Source organism: Lynx canadensis, chromosome D4 (genome assembly GCF_007474595.2).
Source record: "Lynx canadensis isolate LIC74 chromosome D4, mLynCan4.pri.v2, whole genome shotgun sequence".
NCBI classification, from domain to species: domain Eukaryota; kingdom Metazoa; phylum Chordata; class Mammalia; order Carnivora; family Felidae; genus Lynx; species Lynx canadensis.
Genome location: NC_044315.2, coordinates 5,938,164 through 5,961,383, shown reverse-complemented (window position 1 = coordinate 5,961,383; position 23,220 = coordinate 5,938,164). Strand labels below are relative to the sequence as shown.

General features: G+C 46.7%; 1 protein-coding gene and 1 long non-coding RNA gene across 3 annotated transcripts in view; one reads left to right on the top strand and one right to left on the bottom strand.

The window, feature by feature from the left end:
- Positions 1 to 23,220, bottom strand: part of ERMP1 (endoplasmic reticulum metallopeptidase 1) — a 44,625-nt gene that overhangs the window by 2,763 nt on the left and 18,642 nt on the right. For both annotated transcript variants that reach the window (XR_003964262.1, XM_030293889.1), the window contains exons 5-14: positions 22,451 to 22,597; positions 21,656 to 21,748; positions 19,664 to 19,876; positions 18,614 to 18,834; positions 15,536 to 15,710; positions 14,980 to 15,170; positions 11,131 to 11,283; positions 8,761 to 8,963; positions 7,922 to 8,037; positions 116 to 279 (exon numbers count right to left, since the gene is read on the bottom strand). Coding sequence is in view for 1 of the 2 variants with exons in the window: in XM_030293889.1 (XP_030149749.1) it covers positions 116 to 279; positions 7,922 to 8,037; positions 8,761 to 8,963; positions 11,131 to 11,283; positions 14,980 to 15,170; positions 15,536 to 15,710; positions 18,614 to 18,834; positions 19,664 to 19,876; positions 21,656 to 21,748; positions 22,451 to 22,597 (1,676 nt within the window). In the remaining variant the exon portion in view is untranslated. The remainder of the gene's footprint in view (positions 1 to 115; positions 280 to 7,921; positions 8,038 to 8,760; positions 8,964 to 11,130; positions 11,284 to 14,979; positions 15,171 to 15,535; positions 15,711 to 18,613; positions 18,835 to 19,663; positions 19,877 to 21,655; positions 21,749 to 22,450; positions 22,598 to 23,220) is intronic.
- LOC115499735 lies at positions 276 to 15,396 on the top strand. Its single transcript, XR_003964267.1, has 3 exons — positions 276 to 439; positions 5,801 to 5,980; positions 13,045 to 15,396. It is a non-coding gene; the product is annotated as an uncharacterized LOC115499735 (long non-coding RNA).

Genomic DNA, 23,220 nt, shown 5'->3' with positions numbered 1-23,220 from the left:
CTAGCAGAGAACAGTTGGCAGTGCTTTAGTTCTCTGAAGGCAGAATCAGCCCGGTTTTTACCACGTACCACCCGGGAGCCTGACGGTGACCGCAGCAGAGCTGGCAAATCCCCACCTGCACTTCTATCCAGAACCGCCATGCAGAGGCCTGGAGCCCGTGGGAGTAAAATACGAAGTAGTCCCCGCCTTTACTGGTGACGGGGGTGCCGTTGCCAAGAGACCACTGAGAAAGCGTTGACCCTTCGTGGGTGCGAATGTAGAACGACATGTGGCTTGGTCCTGAAAGGTAAGAGGAACAGTCTTTAAAAAGGCATCGGGAGAAGCAGTTAATTCACCACCAAGCCAGACTGTGAAGGCACACCTTACGTCACTTGAAAGATTCTCGCTCCAGACCTAAGGGAGGTCTCCTGGCTCGGATGTTCTGCGTGTGTCAACCGGGGTAAGTAATGAGGTAGGTCACGAGGCACAGCAGAAATTTACAATGACAAAACCTGTCTTCTAAACATACAAGAACCTAGCACTCGCGAGGCCTTCAGAAATCCAGAGAATAAGCTTCATTTAACCAAGAGGGAACTTCAAAAACTACAGCAGAAGAACGGACAGTGAGGGTTTTAACCTGTCCAGACGCATTTCGAAGGCAACATCCCAGTGAGGGTGGAAGACCAGTGTCCAGTGGGGGACGTGACCGACACCAAGAGGGAGCCGGGGAAGCAGACTCGGAGCCCGCGAGACACTGACACAGACAGTAAAAGGTTCCACAGTTATGGGGTCAAAGGAAAATACACACTTTCCTACATCATATGTGGTCAAAACAAAACTATACACTTTCCTAAAATGCCAGAAAATATTTTAAAGAGCAAAGATGACCGATCACACAAAAAGGAATATAGCAAAGCACAAAATATTGGAACAAAGTTGAGACCAAATGCATCAGTCATAGAAATGTGAAAAGGGGAAAAAAAATAACTCGGATTAATCATACACTGTATTCAAAAAACACGAGTTTCAGAAAGGGTAAAAATAAAGGAAAAAACAAAGGGGTTTCTGGCTAGCAATTTTTAAAAAAGACCTCTTTGATATCAGGGGAAAAAACCAGGATTCAAGACAAAAGCACTAAATGTAAAAAAGCACTTTTTAATACTAAAAGTTTTAATTCACAATGACACAAAAGTGTGAATCCTGTGCATTAAGTAACAGCAACTACTTGATGAAGCAAAATACAGGAGATGCAGAAAGATACCTACGTATGTAGGAAGACTACAAATAAGAAACTAACACTCCACTGTCAGTACAAGACATCAGTTGAACAAAAAAAGATCAGTGAAGTAGATTATATGGATATATATACACATCAAACTTTACAAGCTAGTAACACAGAACGTATCTTCTAAAGGGGACACAAAATACTCAAAATATTAACTTAGGAAGGAAAGCACCCATTTCATAACACATACTACAAATAACACTGACCATAATTCAGTAAAACTTAAAATAGCTTTCTACCTGAAAATTAAAAGACTTCTAGGAGAAAAAGGAAATCTGAACAAAAAATCACAAGAGGAAAATCCATAGCAATAAACATTTTATAAAATAGTACAACAAAGAGAACAGAAAACAATTATTACAGATAAGAAGAAATCAAGAAAGTAGAGACCAGAAATAAACAGACCTAACTTAATTCTAAAAATGAGATTTTTTATTAACAACTCTACTAGCTAACTTGGTTAAGAAAGAGACGGGAAGGGGAGTGGAGCTGAGAAAACACAAGTATACAAAAAGAGTAAGAAAAATAAACAGAAGAAATGGTTAAAATCACACGTGACTACAAGCAGACCTCTATACTATTAAATTTGGAAACCCAAATGAAATGTGGATACTTTTTAAGGAAAACACAGATTACTGTACTCTCTTGTACTGTACGAGAGAGAGAGAAATCTTAGATGAATTTCCCAAGAAAAAGTTAGGAAACTACCCTCCACGAAAAAACACCATGCCCAGATGGTTTCAGAGAGGAATTTAAGCCAACTTTTTAGCCAGTTCAAATGCTTCCTAAACTGTTCCGAGGCACTGGAAATTAAGGAAGACTTACCATTTTTATCACGTTTATACACTTATGGGTAACATATAACTAAATCTGATCAAAGAGAACCAAAAAAATAAACAGACATGGACCAGTATCAGGAGTATTAACAGAAAGTATCTAAATTGTAGCAAACAAAATCCAACATCACATTAAGAAAATAAGCCATAACCTAGTGGAATAAACCACGTTAAAAGTCCCAAGGAAGAAAAAACCCTAGACAGATGCTTTAAAAAAAAAAAAAAAAGCCTTTTCCAAAATTAAAACCCAATTCCGTATAAAAACATTCAAGAAATGACAGTTGATAAATGCTTGCTTAACAGGATACAAAATATACACCCCAGGCCTAAGGCTAGTCTCTCACATGTTGGGAAACACATGAGACCTGTGCTCTAAGTAAAACAAGGACGCTTGCTCACTGCATCCACAGCTGCCCCACACCATCAGCCACTTAGACACATCAGTTATGGGCCTAGGAACCGGTAAAGAAAGAAAGACTATTTGCAGACGATACACTGTAGTCAATAAGCTATATATTTGGTCTGTTTTTGTAAGGCTAACAGGCTAAGAATGTTTTTTACGTATTTAAACAGTAGTTAACAAAAAAAGTCTACATTGGGGACATATGGCAAAGCCTAAAATAATATCTGGCCATTTGAAGGTTGGCAATTCCTAGTAAACCTGGAGAACTCTAGTGATGATTAACGCAAAAAGTGAAAGATTCATTGAGGTAGCAAAGATACAAATTTGACCTACAGAAACCAGCTGCCTTTACGCCAACAAATATAACCAGTTAGAGAAAATAAAGGTAGAGAAAATTCCAATTATGACAGCCACAAAAACCAGATGAGGAAAATCTTTGAACACTTTTGAAAGACAGAAGTAGATAGGAGCATGTGAAAAGACATTGCTAGTTCATGGACAGGGTGAAAACATTATGTCGGTTCTCCTTACTTTATAAACTTACTATGATACTCCCCCAAAACACCAATTAGTAATAAATTTTGTATCAGTTAGGTTAATACTAAAGTTCATATGGAAAACAAACAAAAATAGCAAGGAAAATAATAACAAAAAATACAATGGATTTTCACCCTTATGATCATTAAGCTGCAAAGCTTCTATAACTAAAAATATGGTAACTGGTACACAGACCCACACAATTTTTTTCTGATTTCTTGACATTTGTAATCACAAAATACAGGGCAGTAGATGTGCAACTTGCCCGCCAGGAACCTAAATTTTACTGGAATTCATAGAGAAAGGTTTGGATTTTTCTGTGCTTCCTTTTTACAAGCTGGTGATTAAAAATCAGAAATAATTATTGGCATGAAAAACCGGTTGGCGCAAAATAAATTGATTTCCAATTAAATTTTAAAAGCCCAGAGAAAACCAAAGTATCCACCATTGAAAGCATCAGCTAAGGCACTGAATGCCCTGCAAGGGCTTCATTCCATGGTTAACTACCAAGGTTTATTACTTCCCTTCTACCATCTTGTGTCTGTCCTCCAGCTTTCTTTGCATACTAGATATTCAGGTCCCTTCTGAGTTAAACTATGCCTTAGCACATAAATTATTTACTCTTTAGTGTAAATGAAATGGTCACAGTCATCAAAAAAATACAAAAATGAAACCTACTAGTGGGCGAGGAAGCTCAGTAAAAAGTGGGCAAAAGTTGAGGTATACAATCCAATTAACTTGGACAAAGATGCCAAAGCAGTTCAATAGGGTAAGGTAAGTCTTTTCAACAGATAATGCTAGAACAACTGGATATCCATTTAAAAAAAAAGAACCTTGGCTTCTACCTCACATCATACACAAAAATTATTTCAAAGTATATCACAGGCCTAAATGTAACAGCTGAAGCTATGAAGCTTCTAGAAGGAAACATCAGAATCTATCTTTGTTGACCTCCGGTGGGCAAGAATTTTTTAGAGAGGACATATAAAGTATTAACTGTAAAGAAAAACCTAATAAATTGGAATTCACAAAAATTTAAAACTTGTACACATCAAATGACTCCTTTAAGATAATGAATGGACATGGGGCACCTGGGTGGCTCATTTGGTTAAGCATACAACTCTTGGTTTCAGCTCAGGTCATGACCTCACAGCTTCGTGGGTTTGAGTCCACACTGGGCCTCTGTGCTGGCAGCATGGAGCCTACTTGGGATTCTCTCTCCCGGCTCCTCCCCCACTCACGCTGGTCTCTGTCTCTCTCAAAATAAATAAACTTTAATAAAAAAAAAAAATGAATGGACGAGAACATCTAGATAAAATATATATATATATGATAAAGGATTTTGATCTGGAACATAAGCACTCCTATAAATCAGTAAGCCCAAGTTTTAGAAGGGAAGAAGAAATGAAGACCCAAAAGCAAGATACCTGAATGGTCAGTAAGCACTTGGAAGCATGTTCCACGTCATGACTTACAGAGAAATGCAAGGGCTACTACTAAATGCCCGTCAGAAATGGTACGATGGAAAGAACAGAAAATACTAGAGTGAATGTGGAACTGGAATTCTCATACACTACTTGTGGGGAATAAAATACTAATACTCAAAAGAACATAGCTCAATCTCAAGAACATTATGCCTAATGACCCAGACCCCGAATGTTACATACTGGATGATTCCATTTATATGCAATTCAAGAATGATACAAGTGAACAGTAGCAGGAACTTTCAAAAGTGAACTTCCTATGTTCGAGTTCTCCGGAGCTCCGGAGACACAGAACCAATCCTCCGCATCAGCAAATCAAATCCAACAATGTGCAAAAAGAATTATATACTACAACCAGGTGGGATTTATTCCATGTACGCAAGATTGATCCAGCCTCTGAAAACCAGTTAATATAATCCATCACAGCAAAAGGCTAATAAAGGAAAATCACATGGTCATATCAGCAAACAGAAACATGTGACAAAACCGAAAATCCATTCACAAAGCTCAGCAAACTAAAAATAGAGGGGAATTTCCTCAACCTGATAAAGGGCCGACTAACATCATGGTAAAAATGTAGACACTTTCCCCCTAAGATCAAGAGCAAGGCAAGGATTCCCACACTTACTACTCCTCTTAGCAGTCTTTTTCAAAATACTAGAAGTCCTAGCTAATGCAGTGAGACGAGAAGAAGCAATAAAAGATCAAAAACAGATTTGGGAAGGAAGAAATAAAACCGTCTTTGTTTGCAGATGACATGATCATCTATGTAGAAAATCCCAAAGAATCAACCAAAAATCTCCTGAAACTAATAAACAATGATGGCAGAGTTGCAGGCTACATGGTTACATACCATCAATGAAAACTCGTATTTACATTAGCATCCCCCAAAATGAAATACTGAGGTACAAATCTAACAAAAGTTGTATAGAATCTGTATGAGGAAAACTACAAAATATAGTTCTGATGAAAGAAAATAAATGAGATATAAACAGAGATACTCCACGTCACAGGAAAAAATATTAAGATGTCATTTTTTTAAAGTGTTTATTTATTTATTTTGAGATAGAGGGAAAGCACCAGTGAGGGAAGGGGAGAGAGAGAGGGAGAGAGTGAATCCCAAGCAGGCTTTGCACTGTCAGCGCAAAGCCTGACTCGGGGCTCAAACCCATGAACTGTGAGATCATGACCTGAGCTGAAATCAAGAGTAAGATGCTTAACTGACTGAGCCACTCAGGCCCCCCTAAGATGTCATTTTCCCCAACTTGATCTACAGATTTCAATGCGCTTCCATTTAAGAATCCCAGAATGTTATACTGTGGATATGGGCAAACTAATACGTGGAAAGACAGAAGACGAGCAGTATATCGCAGAAGAACAAAGTCTGACAGGATGGATACCACCCACCTTCGAGACTTGATCAAGACAGCATCGTGATGGCAAAAGACACAAACAGGTAAGAACAGAATAGAAAGCCCAAAAATAGACCCACGCATATACAGTCAACTGATTCCTGACAAAGGTCAGGTCATTCGGGAGAGATGGGACAGTCTTCAACAGATGGTACTGGAACAACTGGAAATCCGCATGCAAAGCAGGAAAAAAAAAAAGTCGAATCCCACACACAGACCTTATAACAAAAACACACAAAAAACACATAAATTTACTCAGAATGTATCTATCATAGACCTAAATATAAAACACAAAACTAAACTTGCAGAAGATAACAGAGAAAATCCAGAGACCTTGGGTTTGGCAATGACCTTTAGACATAACACCAAAATCATGACCCATGAAAGAAAAACTGATTGTGTTGGACTTAATTAAATTTAAAGCCTTACAATCTGTGAAAAACACTGTTAAGAGAATGAAAAGATAACCCAGGCCAGGAGAAAATATTTGCACACCACTTACTGATATAAAGGACTTCTATCCACATACACAGAGAACTCTTAAATTTCAATAGAAAAAAGCCAAACAGCCCAATTAATAAACAGACACCTCACCAGAGGACACACACAGATGGCAAATAACCTAAGAAAAGATGCTCAGCCTCACAGGTCATTAGGTAATTGCAAATGGAAACAATAAGATGCCACCACGTTGCTATCAGAATGGCCAAAGTCCCAAACACAGTACCAAATGCTGGTGACAATGCAGGACAGTACATCCATGCTGGAAGAGCCTGGCAGTTTCTTACAAAGGTAAATCTAGGCTACCATATGATCTAGCAACTGCACTCCTAGGTTTTTATCCAAATGAGGTCAGGGGCGCCTGGGTGGCTCAGTCGGTTAAGCGTCCGACTTCAGCTCAGGTCATGATCTCACAGCCCGTGAGTTCGTGCTGACAGCTCGGAGTCTGGAGCCTGTTTCAGATTCTGTGTCTCCTCTCTCTCTGTTCCTCCCCTACTTGCATGCATGCACTCTCTCTCAAAAACAAACATAAAAAAAACAAATGAAGTGAAAACATGTCTAGACAAAAACCTGCAACCAAGATGTTCTGCAGTAGGTAAACAGATAAACCATGGTACATCCACAATGCCATCCAGCACTAAAAAGAAATGACCTATCAAGCCCCTAAAGACAGGAGGGCTGTCTGCTAAATCAAAGAAGCTGTCCTGAAAGGCTGGCAAACCTCATGACTGCCGCTATGAGATAGTCTGGAAAAGGCAAAACAGTAGAAGCAGTAACACAGATCAGTGGTTGCCAGAGGGGGCGGGAGGAGAGGGCTGACCGGGGGTGCATGGGACTCTCGGGGCAGGGAATCTACTCCATCTGATACGGGGGTACGTGACATTACGCATTTGTCAAAACCTACAGAGCTATGCAACACAAAGAGTGAACCGAATCCTAATATGAACCAGGGGCTATAATTAACAATGGATCAGTCCCGGCTCCTCCGTTTTAAGAAATACCCCACACCCTAGTGCAAGGTCTTAAGAAGGGAAGTGGTGGGGCGGCTGGGTGGCTCAGTCGGTTGAGCCTCCGACTTCGGCTCAGGTCACGATCTCGCGGTCTGTGAGTTCGAGCCCCGCGTCGGGCTCTGTGCTGACCGCTCGGAGCCTGGAGCCCGTTTGAGATTCTACGTCTCCCTCTCTCTCTGACCCTCCCCCGCTCATGCTCTGTCTCTGTGTCAAAAATAAATAAATGTTAAAAAAAAAAAAGGAAGTGGCGGGAGGGGAGCTCTACTTTCTGCTCAGTTTTTCTGTGAACCTAAAACTGCTCTAAAAAAAATAAAGTCTAATTTTCCTCAATAAATCATTACTAATCTGCTTGAGGTGCCTTTACAAACACTACGTTCTTCCTGAGTTGTGGTTACTATTATTTAAAGAGAAAGTATACACACTTATTAAGAATTTTAAGAGGAGGAGAGAAGAAAAAAATGTCCTGTGACTTACCTGTTGCTTCAAACGTCAGCTTTATAGAATCCCAGGGTGTCTGTTCTTTGGACACGAGTCTGAAATGAGCAGGATTTCCTGGAGAAACTTCTGGAGCAGGAAGATACCAGTTTTTCCTATTTGGAAAGGGAGCTTCAATATTTAGGATGCTTAATTAGTTGACAGCTACCTATACCTCTGGACATGGTCAAATATATGAATCACATTCTGGGGCATGAAAATAAGCTTGGGGTGCCTGGGTGGCTCAGTCAGTTGTGTCCAACTCTTGACTTCAGCTCAGGTCACAGTCTGTGGGATCAAGCCCCACATCAGGATTCTCCCTCTGCCACTCCCCCACTCTTGCTCTCTCTCAAGATAAATAAACTAAAAAAACAAAACAAAACAACCCGACTCTGATGGATAGGATAAACCACGCTAACTACTCTGAAGGCCCGGGCTATTGGGTAATAAGACTTACCCAAAATTAAGATCAAAGGATCCTAGGTGATCTTGATTCCACTACCCATCCTACTCCTTCTTATCCAACCCTTGACTACCAAACTGTAAAAGCTTCCCAGGAATGAAAGTTCGCAATTCATAGTTATCTGCTATCTACCAGACCAGTTGAGAGAGCCAGCCTAAGTACTCGGGCTTCCAGAGGAAAGACTTCCTAAATTTGAAAAGGCAACGGTAAACTTCCAAGCTCCCTGTCCCACTAAAGGAGGAGAACTTGTGCAGTGACAGGAAACAGCGTACCTGGCACTTGACCTCTGTTCACCAGCTGCAGTAATGAAGTACTCGCATAGCGACGGGACCTGAGAACTGACCCCCCGACTAAAGCAGCACAGAAGTGAACCCACCTGATCAGAAAGTGCACCGGGAGGTACCACGGGAAACCACAGAGGGGTGCGTTCTCCTCACAGTGAGCTCGGATGCTCTCGTTGATCTCCGGAATATGAGGTGTTATGTGAGACATTCCAGTGTAATCAAACCCATTGATCCAGATCCCAGAGTCCCGTTTGACTACGTTTCCATCCAGGTCATGAAAGGTTCTAGTCATGTGCTGGAAAGAACCGACCGATGAGAATACTACTTGAATCCCCTCCCCCACATCCCCCATCCGGAGGGACAGACAGAGGACATCCACAACAGCAAGAACTGGCGTGGCTGCAGGGTCACAGGGACCCTCCCTCACTGCCGCGGGAGGCGTGGGCTGGCACGGCCGCTTCAGGAAACTGCTTGGTGTCCCCCCCAACGTGCACGCAGCCTTCGAGCCAGCAATTCCGCTCCGGAACGTGTACTCAGAGAAACTCCTGAAGGTTCAAGAGCTCTGATTCGGCACTGCCCATACCAGCGAATACTGCAAACCACCCCAACACCCACCAATGGCAGAATGGCTAGATAAAGGGGGGTGCCCCCCCCCCAGGAGTCTCCCGCACCACCGTGACACACAGCAACGTGCAAGCTTCTCACATGCTGCCGGCAAACAGCAGCAAGTCACAAATGCATAGTTAGGCACGGCCTTCTCAGAAGCTCACAAAGAGGCAGATGGTATCTTCTGGTTTAGGGATTCACACATACGTGGCAAAGAAAAACAACGTAATGATTAATCCTGAACTTCAAGATCGCGAATGAGTACATCCTAGCAGGTGGGGAGGGGGGAGAACCGGGAGGAAGGGCACACGCAGGTTTTATGAGGTGCTGCTTAATGTTCTTTCTTTCACACTCGACGATCAATATACAGATACAGTTTCATTATTCCTTACAAATATATATTTAAGTTTCATTAAAATGTTTTTGAAAACCTATTTCAGAGTTAAAAGACACGGACACTAGAACTGCATTTCGATAAAGGCCACAAACAAATGCATCCTAAAACACACACACACACACACACACACACACACACACACACACACACCCCTTCCCTGTGACCTGAAGCTAATTCCCGTTGTCACCACTAGATGTCAGACTTGGGCCTATCTAGAACAGCTTCATTGGGGAAAGAGTATCAAACTGGAAGAGAAAGGGCTGCGTGGGGCTGCACGGCCCACCGCCAGCTCATAAACGGCTTCACTGGAACGCAGCCACCCTCGCTCGTTCAGGTACGTCTGCGACCACTGTGCCGTGCCGGGACACGGGCTTGTACGGCTGGCAGAGCCTGAAGTATTTATTACCTGGCCCCTCTGGGGAAAAGTCTGCCAACTTCCGGCACTGGGGAAGAAGAAAACCCCAAACAAATGAGAACAGGAGTTTTTAAAAATAAAAATGTAGCTTTTTCTAAATACTACTGATGTAATTATAAAAATGTGGCAAGTCACTGAAGGCACACAATCTGAAAACCAGCTGTTCTTCACTAAAGGTTTTGCAAATTGTAGTCACAAAACGTGTGGCTGTGTCCTCCGGGACGATAAACAAGGAATATTTGGCCCTTTTTCAGTATCTCCTCCCCATTATTTACATTCAAATATTACTATTAACTTATTCAAGTCCCCGAATAGTTACATAGATTATCACTTGGCTTTTTTTGGTTTTAAGATTTGTCTTTTAAAGGAAGCTCTACGTCCAACGTGGGGCTCGAACTCTGACCCCGAGACCCAGGAGATGCTCGCTCCACCAGCTGAGACAGCCAGGCGACCCCTGAAGTTGGCTTTTGTTTGCCTCTTGCAACCTCTAAGACAGAACATGACTATACATAAGGCAACTTGGTTCTTTCTCCTGCTTTATAGTACCAACTCTAAAACGTCTGCAGAAAAACCTAAAATCTCAGACAGTTCTGAATCTCGTTCTTAGTCCCTGAGCTATTATACTTTCATTATGACACAGTACCTTCAACGCTACCTAAGAGCACTTTTACTGGCATTTTAAAATATCTTTCATTTTGCCAGCTGAATTCACACTTTTACTCAGCCTGCAGACAGGTTTACAGTGTGTACTTCTGAGAGCTCATCACCCCACACATCTGCTCGTTTTTCTGGGCAGGTGCACTTGCAGCACGTGAACAGTGACAGAACGAGCGGACATTTCCAATTCGGTCTCTTGGGAGAAGGGTGTTGCTGATAAGAGAGCCTCTTGGTGGTCAGCCTTTCCCTCACTGCCTTACCCAGAGTGGCCGAGTGCAACCAAATAGGTCAACAGCAGGGAAGTCTGTCGGTTTTCCTGTTGACCGGCGCGGCACACACGAGGCTTTCCCCTCCAGAACCACAGCGCTCACACGAAACTGCGCTCACCTGCAGAAACACCCTCTTTGGCTTCGGACTGGCGGGATGCGAGCTGTATGGGAAAAACGCCCCACTGCAAACGAGGAGAAACGTAACCACACACACCAGAGTTAAACTCAGCATGGTTCTCTTCGTGCTTCTGGCAAGGTAGATGAAGTTAATCTAAAACACAAAACGCAGAAAAGGAAAAATTACCGTCGGCAGAGAGGTGCTTTTAAGCTGCCCTTCACTTGGGAACCGGGGTCACCCGGCCAGCCGTGAAGAGCGCTCGTCGGCGTGGCCGGCTCCCCGCAAGTGCCTGCGAGCAGGCTCGACTTGCGGGGGTGGGGGGCTTCCATCATGGGCGGCGGCTACAGAGACCAGGGCCACCCCCACCCGCCACGATGGTGCCTGCGACAGGCAACCAGCCAGCGAGAGGGGCAAGGGAACAGTCAGGGTCTCGGTGCGGTCGGCAAAGAACCAGGATGGAGACCCAACGCCGGTCAGACCGTGACCTCGCTTTACCTCTGATCCTCTCGACGCCCCTAGTTAACCACTGCACGGTGGACCCCAATTATGTACCAAACGTCATGACATTACGTTTTTATGAAAGAACTGGAGGTGGGATTTTAAGCATAGGCAAGCCCATTTCAACAAAACTCAAGTTCCACTCCGAATGCTTTTGTAATGTGCCAACGTGCCGGCTTCATCTAAATTTGCATTTAGATGTACCTTCAAGACTCTACCCGTGGGCCTGCACATAAGGAAAATCTGTAGCACAAAGTAACACTGTTCCCTTCGGTGCTCAGTAACCAGAGCCAACGCCGTCTAAAACAGCAGATCTAAACTTGGGCAGGAAAAGCAAGTGGCTCGGTCCCAAGGTGGGCATCTAGAACATCCTATATATGCTTCTACGAGCTTTTTAATGGTAACGAAATCATTGAAATAAAAGATGTCTACAGATCCCTTAGGGGTTCGGAAGGAGCCACACTGATCCAATCCCTGCTCCCCCTTCCACTCACCCTCCAGGCTTGATAAGTAAGACTGAAGAACATGAATGTGAAAAATCAGGCAAACATCCACAACCAGCCATGTCCTCTGCTACATAAAATTAGGTTTTGTACCTACAGTGCACCAGTATCTCATCCGGGGTAACGTCCAGCAAAACAGTACTGGTCTCAGGACTAAGACCTTACATTTTCTTTTTAAGAAAAAAAAATTTTTTTTAATGTTTTTTTACTTTTGAGAGAGACATAGACAGAATGCGAGTGGGTTGGGGCAGAGAGAGAGGGAGACACAGAATCTGAAACAGGCTCCAGGCTCTGAGTTGTCGGCACAGAGCCCGACGCGGGGCTCAGACGCACGAGCTGTGAGATCATGACCTGAGCCGGAGTCGGACGCTCAACCGACTGAGCCACCCAGGCGCCCCAAGACCTTACGTTTTCACACGGCGAGCACAGAAACAAGATACCACCCAAGGAGCTGGGGTGGCGGGGGGTGGGGGGGGGCGGGGGGAGACAGTGAGTTAGCAAAACACAATCTGTAACCCTGTCTGTCCCTCTCTGTCCTAACACTCACGGTCCTTTAACATGTGGCTCCTCGGCACAGTGTCAAATACCCTGCCAAGTCCTGGTGCAGAGTCTCTCGGGACAAGATACAACCTCCCCACCACATGCTGTGCTTCCTGCCACGTCCACCCAGCTCCTACCCACAGCTGCCCTCAAACCTCCATGGAGGCTACAGTCTGCACATCCATTCCCTCTTCTCCAAACCGTGAGGCTCATCTTCTGCCCTGTCCCGCATTTTCTGGACGCGGTTTGGTAATGGGGGTGAGTGAAATGCAGTCCCAGAGCAGAGGAGGAGGAGGGGGCCTGTGTTTGCATCCCGCTCTCTTAAATTTTACTTTTATTTCTGCCTTAAATGTCCCATCTTCCATCACTCTAGGTTCTGAAATGGGTGCAAAATGAAACGAAGAGAAGCGCGAGAAGAGTCTGTGCAGCGTGCGCACGTGCGAGCCGTCTCGTTCCTCGTGAGGGTCCTGATGTCACTGAGCACCACCCGGGACGCCTGCTACCCCACCGCCAGACAGGAGCGTGCCTGCTTCCTGGCAAATATACTATAAACCCCCAAGGACTGAAAGAAACCCTTTCTGAAATCCGCATTCCGATTCAGTTCTCCACGATCCGAGGAGCGCAGGCCGCCTCTGCCTCAGCCACTCCGACCGCTACACGTCAACACAGAATCACGACTGACTGACGCCACCAGTGTCCAAGAGCCACGCGGCCACTTCACGTGATGATGAAAACTAAACGAGGTTTCTGGGGATTCCAGCAGGCGTTCTCCTGAGGTTTTCCTAGTAAAATCTAACCTAGCAGGTGATATACTTTAATCCTCTCCCTATGCTTGCTAAGATTTCCTCACTTTGGGGTCATTTTCAGTTTCCACAGTGAAGATTTCAGGGTTTATTTTGTCCAGTTCCACGTGGGACAGAACTGAAATGCCCCACATTCTGATCATCTCCTATGAGCCTTCATCCACTGGCCCTGATTTAAATACACTGGGGACCCAGTTTCTAACTGAGCTGATTCTGGATCAGAACCTCATCCGTGTATGATGAAACCCCACCAACTCCGTTCACCCTCACAGCAGCAAAACCATCCACTAACAGGTACAGAGAATTTAAAGGCTTAATATTAAAACCAAAGGAAGTAAACCCTGCAAACCACAAAGAACAGTTTAGAATTTTCCATCCATCCACCCCCCCAAAAATGCCAGTAAGGACCTGATGACTGTATTACAGGCACAATGGCTGGAACGCTCAGACTTCTTTCAGCTAGGCGCAAGCAACGGTGTGCAGAAGAAGCACTCTCCTGGGCTAGATGCACAGGTGCGCGTACAACTCTTTGCGGCCTCCTTAAGAGACTTCCGGGGATGGTGTGGGCCAGGCACGTGGTATTCTTACGTGCTGTCTCTCAATCCTGACCTCCATGAGATGTCCTTTACTGAGTCGGTGTGGAAAGGCCCACCATCATCTCCGTGGAGGAAAGCACTATAATAAAGTCACAACTACTCTTCTGTGTAGTCCCCTAGCTGCAAATCCTGCAGTGTGCCTATGGGCGTTCAGCAGTTGCTTCCTATTCTTCCCGATTCCAATGGAAAGAGCCACAACACAGACGCCTGACTCCACCAGCGGGGCCAGACCGGAGTCCTGGAGAGTACGGACGCCGTGCCGAGGGCAGAGCTTGCCCAGAGCCCGCTCTAACACAGGGGGGTCCGCGTGGGGTCTGCCTTCTCTCTGGACAGCTGCAGGGAGGGCAAAGGCGGGACTGTCCCTGTAAGGGCAGAACGCCGACACCAGAATGACAAGGCCTGTGACGCTCTGCATCATAGGTGTCCACCACCCGAGGAGAGGGGCTCCGTGACGAACTCTGCGGCCCCAGCAGCCAGGTAGCTGAACGGTAACGGAAGGAGCCTCATCAGAACCGGTCTTCCTCCGCCAGCTCTAAAAACACTAATAAAACCACCACATATTTATTAACCTTTGCCTCTAATTAGGAATTGTTCTAAAAATCCACCACCAAGCAACCTCTACCAGTTCTCACCTGGTGTGCGTTCTCCAAATTCACGTTCAGCTGGTTTGAAGGCTGTGAGGAGAGGTACGACCAGAGGACTCGGGAGGACCAGGACGCAAAACTAAAACCCCATTTCCCATCTTCTTACCACACCAAACCTACTTTCTGCACACACGTGACTGTTTCTTTTGCTTAAGTGTTTCCAAGTATAAGCAACACAATTTCACAGAATCGACTGTGGCTAAACTCATCACATATTCATATAAAGCATACAGGAAGAACTATTTTTTAAATGTCATTTCCTTACAAAATAGGAAGACAGGATCATCGTACAACCAGCCAAAATGGAAGCCAGCACAACGTCAGGTGGGATTTCTGTACCACTCCTCCCAAGGATGGGGGTAAACATCTCGAATACTGCCCAGATGAGGTACAGTGTGTAAAGATAAGGAACAAACATCCCCGAGAGATACAAGGCAATAAATTTTCCTTGGGCACCTAGGGAAAAAGAGAAAGAAATCACACATCTTTGAAATTCCACAGTGAGACACAGATTTGCATAGCACTGCTGTACCTCACACAGAACATTTCACTCAGGGACGTTAAAATACAAGTAAGAATGAAATGGAACGTAGGTAATACATCATGCATTCATAAATGTGAGAATGGGATGGGGTATAAGGTAGAAAATAAACATCCGTGTGATCTGAAAATTTAAAACAAACAAAAAAAACCAAAACACAACACAGCAAGAATCTTGAAACCCTAGCCCAAAAGACCAAAAAAAGAAACAATTCCCGCAAGTCCTGTCTTATTCATTTTAAGGTATTTTCCCATTTGCATAAAAACCCAATATACCCTACCATGCTGCTTAAAGTCTTTGCGCGTGCAAAACTTTGTGAGCAAGGGAAACGCCACCCAGACAGCACTAATAAACGCCGAGCAAAGTCCTTGAGACGTGAGAGCCGTAAGGGAAACACAGTGCACAAACAGCGAGATGTCAAAGAACACTTCTCCCAGATACCGGTCGCTGGCATTCTGAAAGAAAGAGAGATATACCAGTAATCTCATTCATGGGCATTCATAAAGATCTAATATTGTGATAAAATTTCAATCCCTCAGAAAAGTTATTTTGTTTTAAAGAGCATTTTAAACTTTAAGTGAACACTACCTCCTGTCATGACGTAACGGATTTAAATTGCTGCACAGGAAAGGGGCATTGAGGAAGATGGGGTAAAAACATTACTCGTGGGGTGTCTGGGTGGCTCAGTCGGTTAAGCTTCCAACTCTTGGCTGGTTTCGGCTCAGGTCATGATCTCACGGTTCGTGAGTTCGAGCCCCGCATTAGGCTCTCTGTTGTCGGCGTGGAGCCTGCTCCGGATCCTTTGTCCCCTTCTCTCCATCCCTCCCCAACTAGCGCTCTCCTTTTCTCCTCTCTCTCTCTCAAAAATAAACACTTAAAAACAAAACAAAACATCATTACTCGTATGCAATCTGTGCTTTTCTTCCACTGGGCTAAAAGGAACCTTTGGAAATTTCCTAAAATAGATTTAGGAAGGGCTCTCCTAAAAACATTCACCCCTGTAGGCTTTTCTAGTTATGCAGCTTCCAAAGGCGAGAAGGGACCTGCGAAGAACAGCGCCACCAGCAGCACGCCTGGAAAACTGCAGGCCCTTCGGGGACCTGGCCCTCTGGGGTTTGGCTGGGTTCCCGTGTCTCTTCCTCCTCTAACAGGTCTTGTGGTGCAGCTCGGCCCCGCCCTGACTTCCCGGTGCCTTCACGTTCAGAAATTTGATGTGTATTTCTGGGCTTTGAAGTCTGAGGAGTCCCGTGCAGCACCCCGAGCTCCTCAGAAGAAAGCTGCCCTAAGAACTTCATACCTGTGAACGTCTGCACCAGGGATTCCGTTAACGTGACCGACAAAGTTACCACTGCAGCGCAAAAACCCCAAAATTGGCACGTGGGTTACTTCGAGAGCTCAAGACCGCTTCGGTCACGAGTTTTCAAACCCTGTTCAAGTTCTCTCGACAAACCCGCTCAGAAATGAAAGGCTATCGCTGCTGCACTTAGACGTACAACGCAGCGTGAAGAGGCAGTCTTCAAAAATAATTTAGAGGAAAACGGCACTTAGGATCTGATCTCAAGCCGAGTACCACCCAGATATGTCACTGTACTCAGAGATCAAACAGACGCCCCTCAAGTCTGGCTCCCCTCTCTCACCTCTGATCCCTGCCACCTGCCCACTGCCATCGGTCTCTACGCTGTCACAGTCACTCGCGATCCTACTCAGAAAACGTTCCTGGCCGCCTCACTGATCCTCAGGGTCGTGCTCCGGCTTCACGCTGGCCTGCTCTTCTGGTTACCGTGCCACCGCCTCACGTTCACCACGCTGAGCTTACTGACCGTGACCCAAATGCATCCTGGGCGCTCCCACCTCTGACCGCCATCTGCCGCACTTCCGCTCCTGCTTCAAAACCCAGTTCACACGTCACCACCTCGTTCACAAAGCCTTCCGACCTCCACAAACCGACTCCTCTCTCCTGGCCCCGTACCGCTCCGGCCGAACAGGCCGTTCTCTCGCCTCATCCCAAGGTACTGCGAACGAGGGTCTCCCCCAGCCCCCCAGATGAAGCTGTGAGCTCCTCCAAGAGACCCGTCCTTATGAATCTCTTCCCACCGGGCCGTCGCAGGCGGCCAGGCCCACCAGGCGGCTCTGAGAATAGTTGTGAAATGCGACCCGTTTTCCTTTCCATTGTGCCTTCAGCCCCAAAGTTCATGATCAGACAACTGAAATGAGTCCAAGTAAATGGAACTTTACTCGTAAGCATTTCTGTCTCTGGCTCCCCTGCCTCATTAACAACGACCCCCCACACCCGGGTAACATACCACTGCACTAAGAATAAGCACATGAACTTGAGTCCCACAGCACAATCTCTTGGACACGGAAGCCACAAAGACACAAGTATCAGTTCATCCATAAACAGACGGCTAGCTTCAAAGGGCCCCTCCCGGAGGTTGGCATGGAAGTGGTCCTCGGAACACAGCCCAACGTCGACTGAAACGGAGACCAAGGTTCATCCACGGTCTAGCACCAAAGACATCCTTGTGGAAAGACGCCGGATTACCTAACCTTCTGTCTGCATTCTAATCCTAGCAGGGCAAACTGAAAAAACAGGTGCGCATTGGCTGTCTTGAAAATAAATATGGGAGCTAACAGATTTTTTCCCTTTAAGTCACTTAGAAACTCTTTAGAAACCATGGGTCACTTTTGCATTGTAGTTTACTGTGAGTCCTGTTACATGGCTGAAACTGTAACAATATGGGGATATTCTCTCCATCAGCATAGATCATTCTGGAACCCTATCACTCTTCCCTCTTTTTCCCCTAGGAGGTGTCCCCCACCTGCCACAGCACATCTGCGTGCCGTCAGAATCCTCATTAACACACGGGCTAAAAGGGAAAAAAAAAAGTGAAGGAAATGGAAGAGAAACTCCGAGTGCAGCTTCAGGGCAACATGCTTCCTGCGTGTCAGTGCCCTGTGTCCGAGGGGCCCGGGCACCAGCGACGAGGAGCACGGCAGCCGGGCCCTCGTGGCGCTCAACCCACGGCCCAGCGGAGGACCGAGCCACTCACAAGAGGAACGGGCGAGCCCGGGGAGGGCCGGGGGACCCAAGTGCACAGGGGCACACCGAAGCAGATTCGGCCTGGCTGTCACAACCACCCAAACGCCTCACAGCTTGATAACGACACCGAGGCCTGCAACAAAACCCTCCAAAGCAGCAGCCTTCCAGAACCCGAACACGGTTCTGGGAGCTAGTCTTCTACGATCATGCCAAACCATTTCTGACGCCTCCACAGGCCAAATACAATGAATCCCACCAGAGTCTGTCTCCAATCCCTGCAGGTGGCAAAAAAAATCAATAAACATGCCCAACACTTACCACGTAATAAAATCTTTTTGCGAGGGTATGGATGAGGATTATTTTGGCTGCGGCTGCGGTTCCATACAGACAGACGGACACGTAGAAGTGGTTGTACCACGAGAGAGACCGTCCGATGAGAGAGACGAACACCGCTATAATGAGCACGGTAACCAGGCTGGTGAACCAGCTCACGAGAGTGATGCCGAGCCCGCAGAAGAAGTCCTTCGTGTAGTTACCAGCTGGAGACAGAACACAACGTGGACGTCACCAGCTTTATCAAACCAGCCTCACAAGCAGTGGAGTCAAAAGGGCAAACTCAAAACAAGGCAAAACAAAACCTCCAGCACTGTAACTGCAAAGTACTGAAAAGGCCCTGGGGCGAGGTTTATGACAAACCCGAACAGGGAAGGTTACTGACGAGTCATATCCATGTAGCGTTTACGGGGAGTCTGCGGGCGCCAAACACCCGGGGACGGAAGTGGCCAGGAGCGGCCCCGACACACTCCTGGCCAGGAAAGCGGAGAGCTCTAGCCTCCGCCACCTTTGCGATGCTCTGCGTACGGAAACCCCGGCCCGAACGGAAGGCAGAGCTCCCCGTGAAACCGTGCCCGGAAGCTAAGGCCGGCGCGGCGGGGCTGGCGAAGCAACCGGGGTACACTGGCCTGAACCGCGCCGCCCGCGCGTGTTAGCTCGTCACGGCCCAGACCCGCTTCGACAATGAAACGTTCTAAGGAGAAGGAAACCAACGTAACCGCACTTGCTGGAGTCGGTGCGCTCACGCCCGGTGTGATGGGTGCACGAGACTTTTCAACGGGAGTTTTCACTCACAGTCAGTGTGTACAAACCACTTTTCGATAGCCCCTCTGTGGTGCTTCTGTGTATTAGGTACACAAAAACATCCTGCTGCCCCAAGACCAGAAGTGTAACAGGCACGTCCATCTGATATCCATTTGCGAACGTCTTCCAATATACATCAAATGTTGTTTTTAAGATTTTAGGCTTCCTGAAAAACTTCACGCAGATTCTTACACCCAGGCCAGTATTGCAGTTTTAGAGAAAAATACTTACTCTTCTGTTTGGGCCGCAACCATTTTTTGCCCAGGTACAACACTGCGGCCGTCACCACCATGTAGTTAATTATGGAGCCGACGCGAGAGGGGTAGGCAATGACAAATAGGCCAAGCACGTCAAAGAAGACCATGTGTCCGTGGCGATACTTTGAAGAAGAAGGCAACACATCCGACGTAGCTAGATATTTAAGAACCGCTAAAATGTTGTCACCTATCAGTAAAGAAAAGAAAGACAACAGAGTTGAATAAGCCACGCGCTGTTTGACAGAATGTGAACGACAACAGTTTCCCACCCTCTCCATCTCCCCCCGGCCACCTGTCTCATGAAATTTCTCAGATGAGGCCCAGGCCTCCGCTCTGTCTCCTTTCCACTCGGAAGCTCGGCCACCTGGCCTTCATCTCTCCTTTGTCCCAGAACTATCCTTTCCCTGCTGTTATCGAACCCAAACACTGCTGCTCATTCTGTTCACTTAACGGGTATCTCACGTAACAGCCACCGCTCTGGTTACCAGAAATTCGGTGCCGACCCAAGAGACACAAAGCCTGTCAGGAGGCCCACAGGCACCGAACAGGGAATCACACGTGCCTTAAGAATAAGGAGTGTCGATTCTGTCTCAACTCAATAAAGAGAAGCACGGGCATCCCGTGGAGTCTGAGAGGTTAGGGAGGCCTTTCTGCGTAGACGCTCCTTGTCAAGCGCTTCCGTCCAGGCCGCCGCCACGGAAGGACAATGGGAGCGCCCGCCCACACGGACAGATCAAGTCCCGAAGGAGAGTCCAGGGGCAGAACCAGACTCCCCAGAGGTGTTTGCTCACCGACAGAGCGGAGGAGTCTGAACCGAACACAGGGGCAGCGACAGGCCTTGAACCACCGACTGGCGGCCCCCCTGCCGCTCATCCCACCCCTTCCTCCGCCATCCACTTACACACCACACTACCTTATCGTGGCATTTGTGTCACTGGCTCGTCTGCCTTCAGATATGCTTTCCCCAAAAGCTCAGGCTGAGTCCTCTGTTGCAAAAACCGTTCCCATTCTCCACGCGTCTGTGGCTTCCTCCAAGTCCTTCACGCCCACACCCGCGTTCCCAGTTCGGCCGAGCGCTCTCCCGCCACAGCGCGATTTCCACCGGGCCGCTTCACAGAGCCCCCGCCTCCATCGGACGGAGTTCACGTCTCCTCCCTCCACGACTGCTCCGGGTCAGGTCACCTCCCCACGTTCCTATTACAGCCGATGGCACGTCCTTCCCCAGCCGGCTGGGCCCTACACTTCGCAGCCGTCCCTGCTGCTGGCCACCTGACCCGTCCCTTCCTTCTGACCGGGTGGCTCTTCTGCGACTTCCATTCAGACCGCAGTCTGCCACTCTCCTCACCGACTGTCCACATGTGTGCGCGCGCGCGTGCGCGCACACACACACACACACACACACACACACACACACTACTCTCGCTCTGCTCTTGCCCGGAGCATCCTCTTCTATGCGGGGCGGGGCCACATCCTACCAACTTGTGAGTTTAGGTTCACGGTCAGCCGCCCCTCCCCTGACTACTCCAGACCTCTCTGAAAGTACGTGGACTCCCTTGCCCTGTGTGGTCCTGACACTCATTCTAGAACCCACTCACCTGCCCTCATACCTGACCTGGACTGATGGAACTTTTCTCCACCTGGGCAAACTGCCCAGACACGTGCCTGTACCTCCTCCGACATATGCCTTCCATTCTGGCTACATGCCCGTTGCTCAGCAATGCTACGTCAACCCTGGGCCCGCTCTCTTTCCAGTGCCTCACCACCAACAATCTTATGTTCTTAGTTGCTAATCTAGACTTCAAGGCTAAAATTCGGGCCCTCAACTCTAACTGCAAAGCCCCACCCGGTTCACGCACACCACAGGCCGCCTCCCTGAAGCACAGTCCCCGGGGAGATTTACGGGTTTGTGGGTCAGCCCTAACATTCCATCTTAACACAGATCACGAGTTTACATTTGAATACCAACCTGCTCTCTGAATGGAATCTGTCAGAATTCTGTCTGCTGTGTCGTACTTGGTGTGATAGATGTATCCGTTCTCAATAAAAGCTAAGTCAATACCTAAGACACACAGGAAAAAACAAACAAACAAAAAACCACGTCATTTTGCTTTAAAGATCAACCTTTCTTTAGGCCTATTTGGTTAATGTATCAAATTCCAAAAAGACAAAACGTCAAAGCAGTGACATGACTGCTTTGTCACACTTGTGAATGAATACCATATAAATTCTCTTCCAAATTCTTACAGAATCTGTAGCCATGGTACATAATGACCGAAGAAGTACACACGTCAGGGAGACATTGTAAGTCACACAGCAAGGGGTGGGAACACAGAGCTCAGGAGGCCATCGAAACTTTGCCATTTCCAGCCCTGCCGGGCCAGGCCCAACTCTAGATTCCCGGCAGCGGCACAAGCCGCCAGGGAACTGGCAAAGACAGACCACAGGCAAAGTCAGAGGCCCCTCAAGGAGGTACTGCCACCTGTGGGGAATGAAGTGCTAACCAGCTGCCCCCCCCCACCCCCGTCCCGTTCTGCCGCAGTGTGGGGCAAGACGACATGTTCTAGAAAAGGCAAGCATTTAAGTAGACCAGAGTTTAAAAGGAAAAAAAAAAAAAATGCCAGGAAATCAGTTTCAGTGAGTCAGAATATACAGTTCTCCCGTAGAAAACATGCTTTCAGAAAAAGATGTTTACTCACAAACTCGCAAAAAACAAAACTCGCTACTGGTTAACTGCCGTCACGCCACAGCCCACGAAAAATACCTGGTATGTTTCCAAAATCCCTGTAGATGCGGAAGTCGGTGTCTGAAGGAATGATCCCACTCTGGAAAACCTCCTGGGCCACCACTGACGCAAACGGGTGTTTAGCAGCAGAAACATAGGCCTGGACCAGCCACGGGTTTTCAGGACCTACAAGGACAGGCGAGGACTCAGGCACGGGAACGTGGTCATGTTTCAACACACCCACAACGGTCCTGCGGTGGTCTGGGGAGGCAGGTCCAGACTTTGTTTTCGTCTTTTTTTCTGTGTTTTCTAACACTTCTCTGATAAGCGTATGCAACTTTCACAATGAGAAATCACCTTTCAGAAAGCAAAATTATTTTTAATTATAAAGTAACCGCACTATGAAAAGTTTCAGTTTAAAAATGAGAACCCACACAACAGTCCATCACTCTACGACAAGTACTGTCACTTTTCCATCTTCAGTTGTCCTACAAACATCTGGTTGTGTGTACACAGCTGTACTCACAGGGCACGTGCAGTCTGTCCACTGTGCTTTTGTTTAACAGACTGAACACGTTCTCCTGAGTTGCCAGGTACTACAATTACCATTTTAATAGCTACAACTTTTCTCTGAAAACACCCTAAGTTTTGTATTATTACCGTTTATATTTTTTATCATTATTCATAATTCCGCATAACATCTTTACGCATATACGGCTTTTTCAAATGCGGGAGATTTTTCTTTGGGACGGTGAGATAAACTGTATTATTGCTCACGGCTACTCTCCGCTCCCTCCCACGTGACTCAT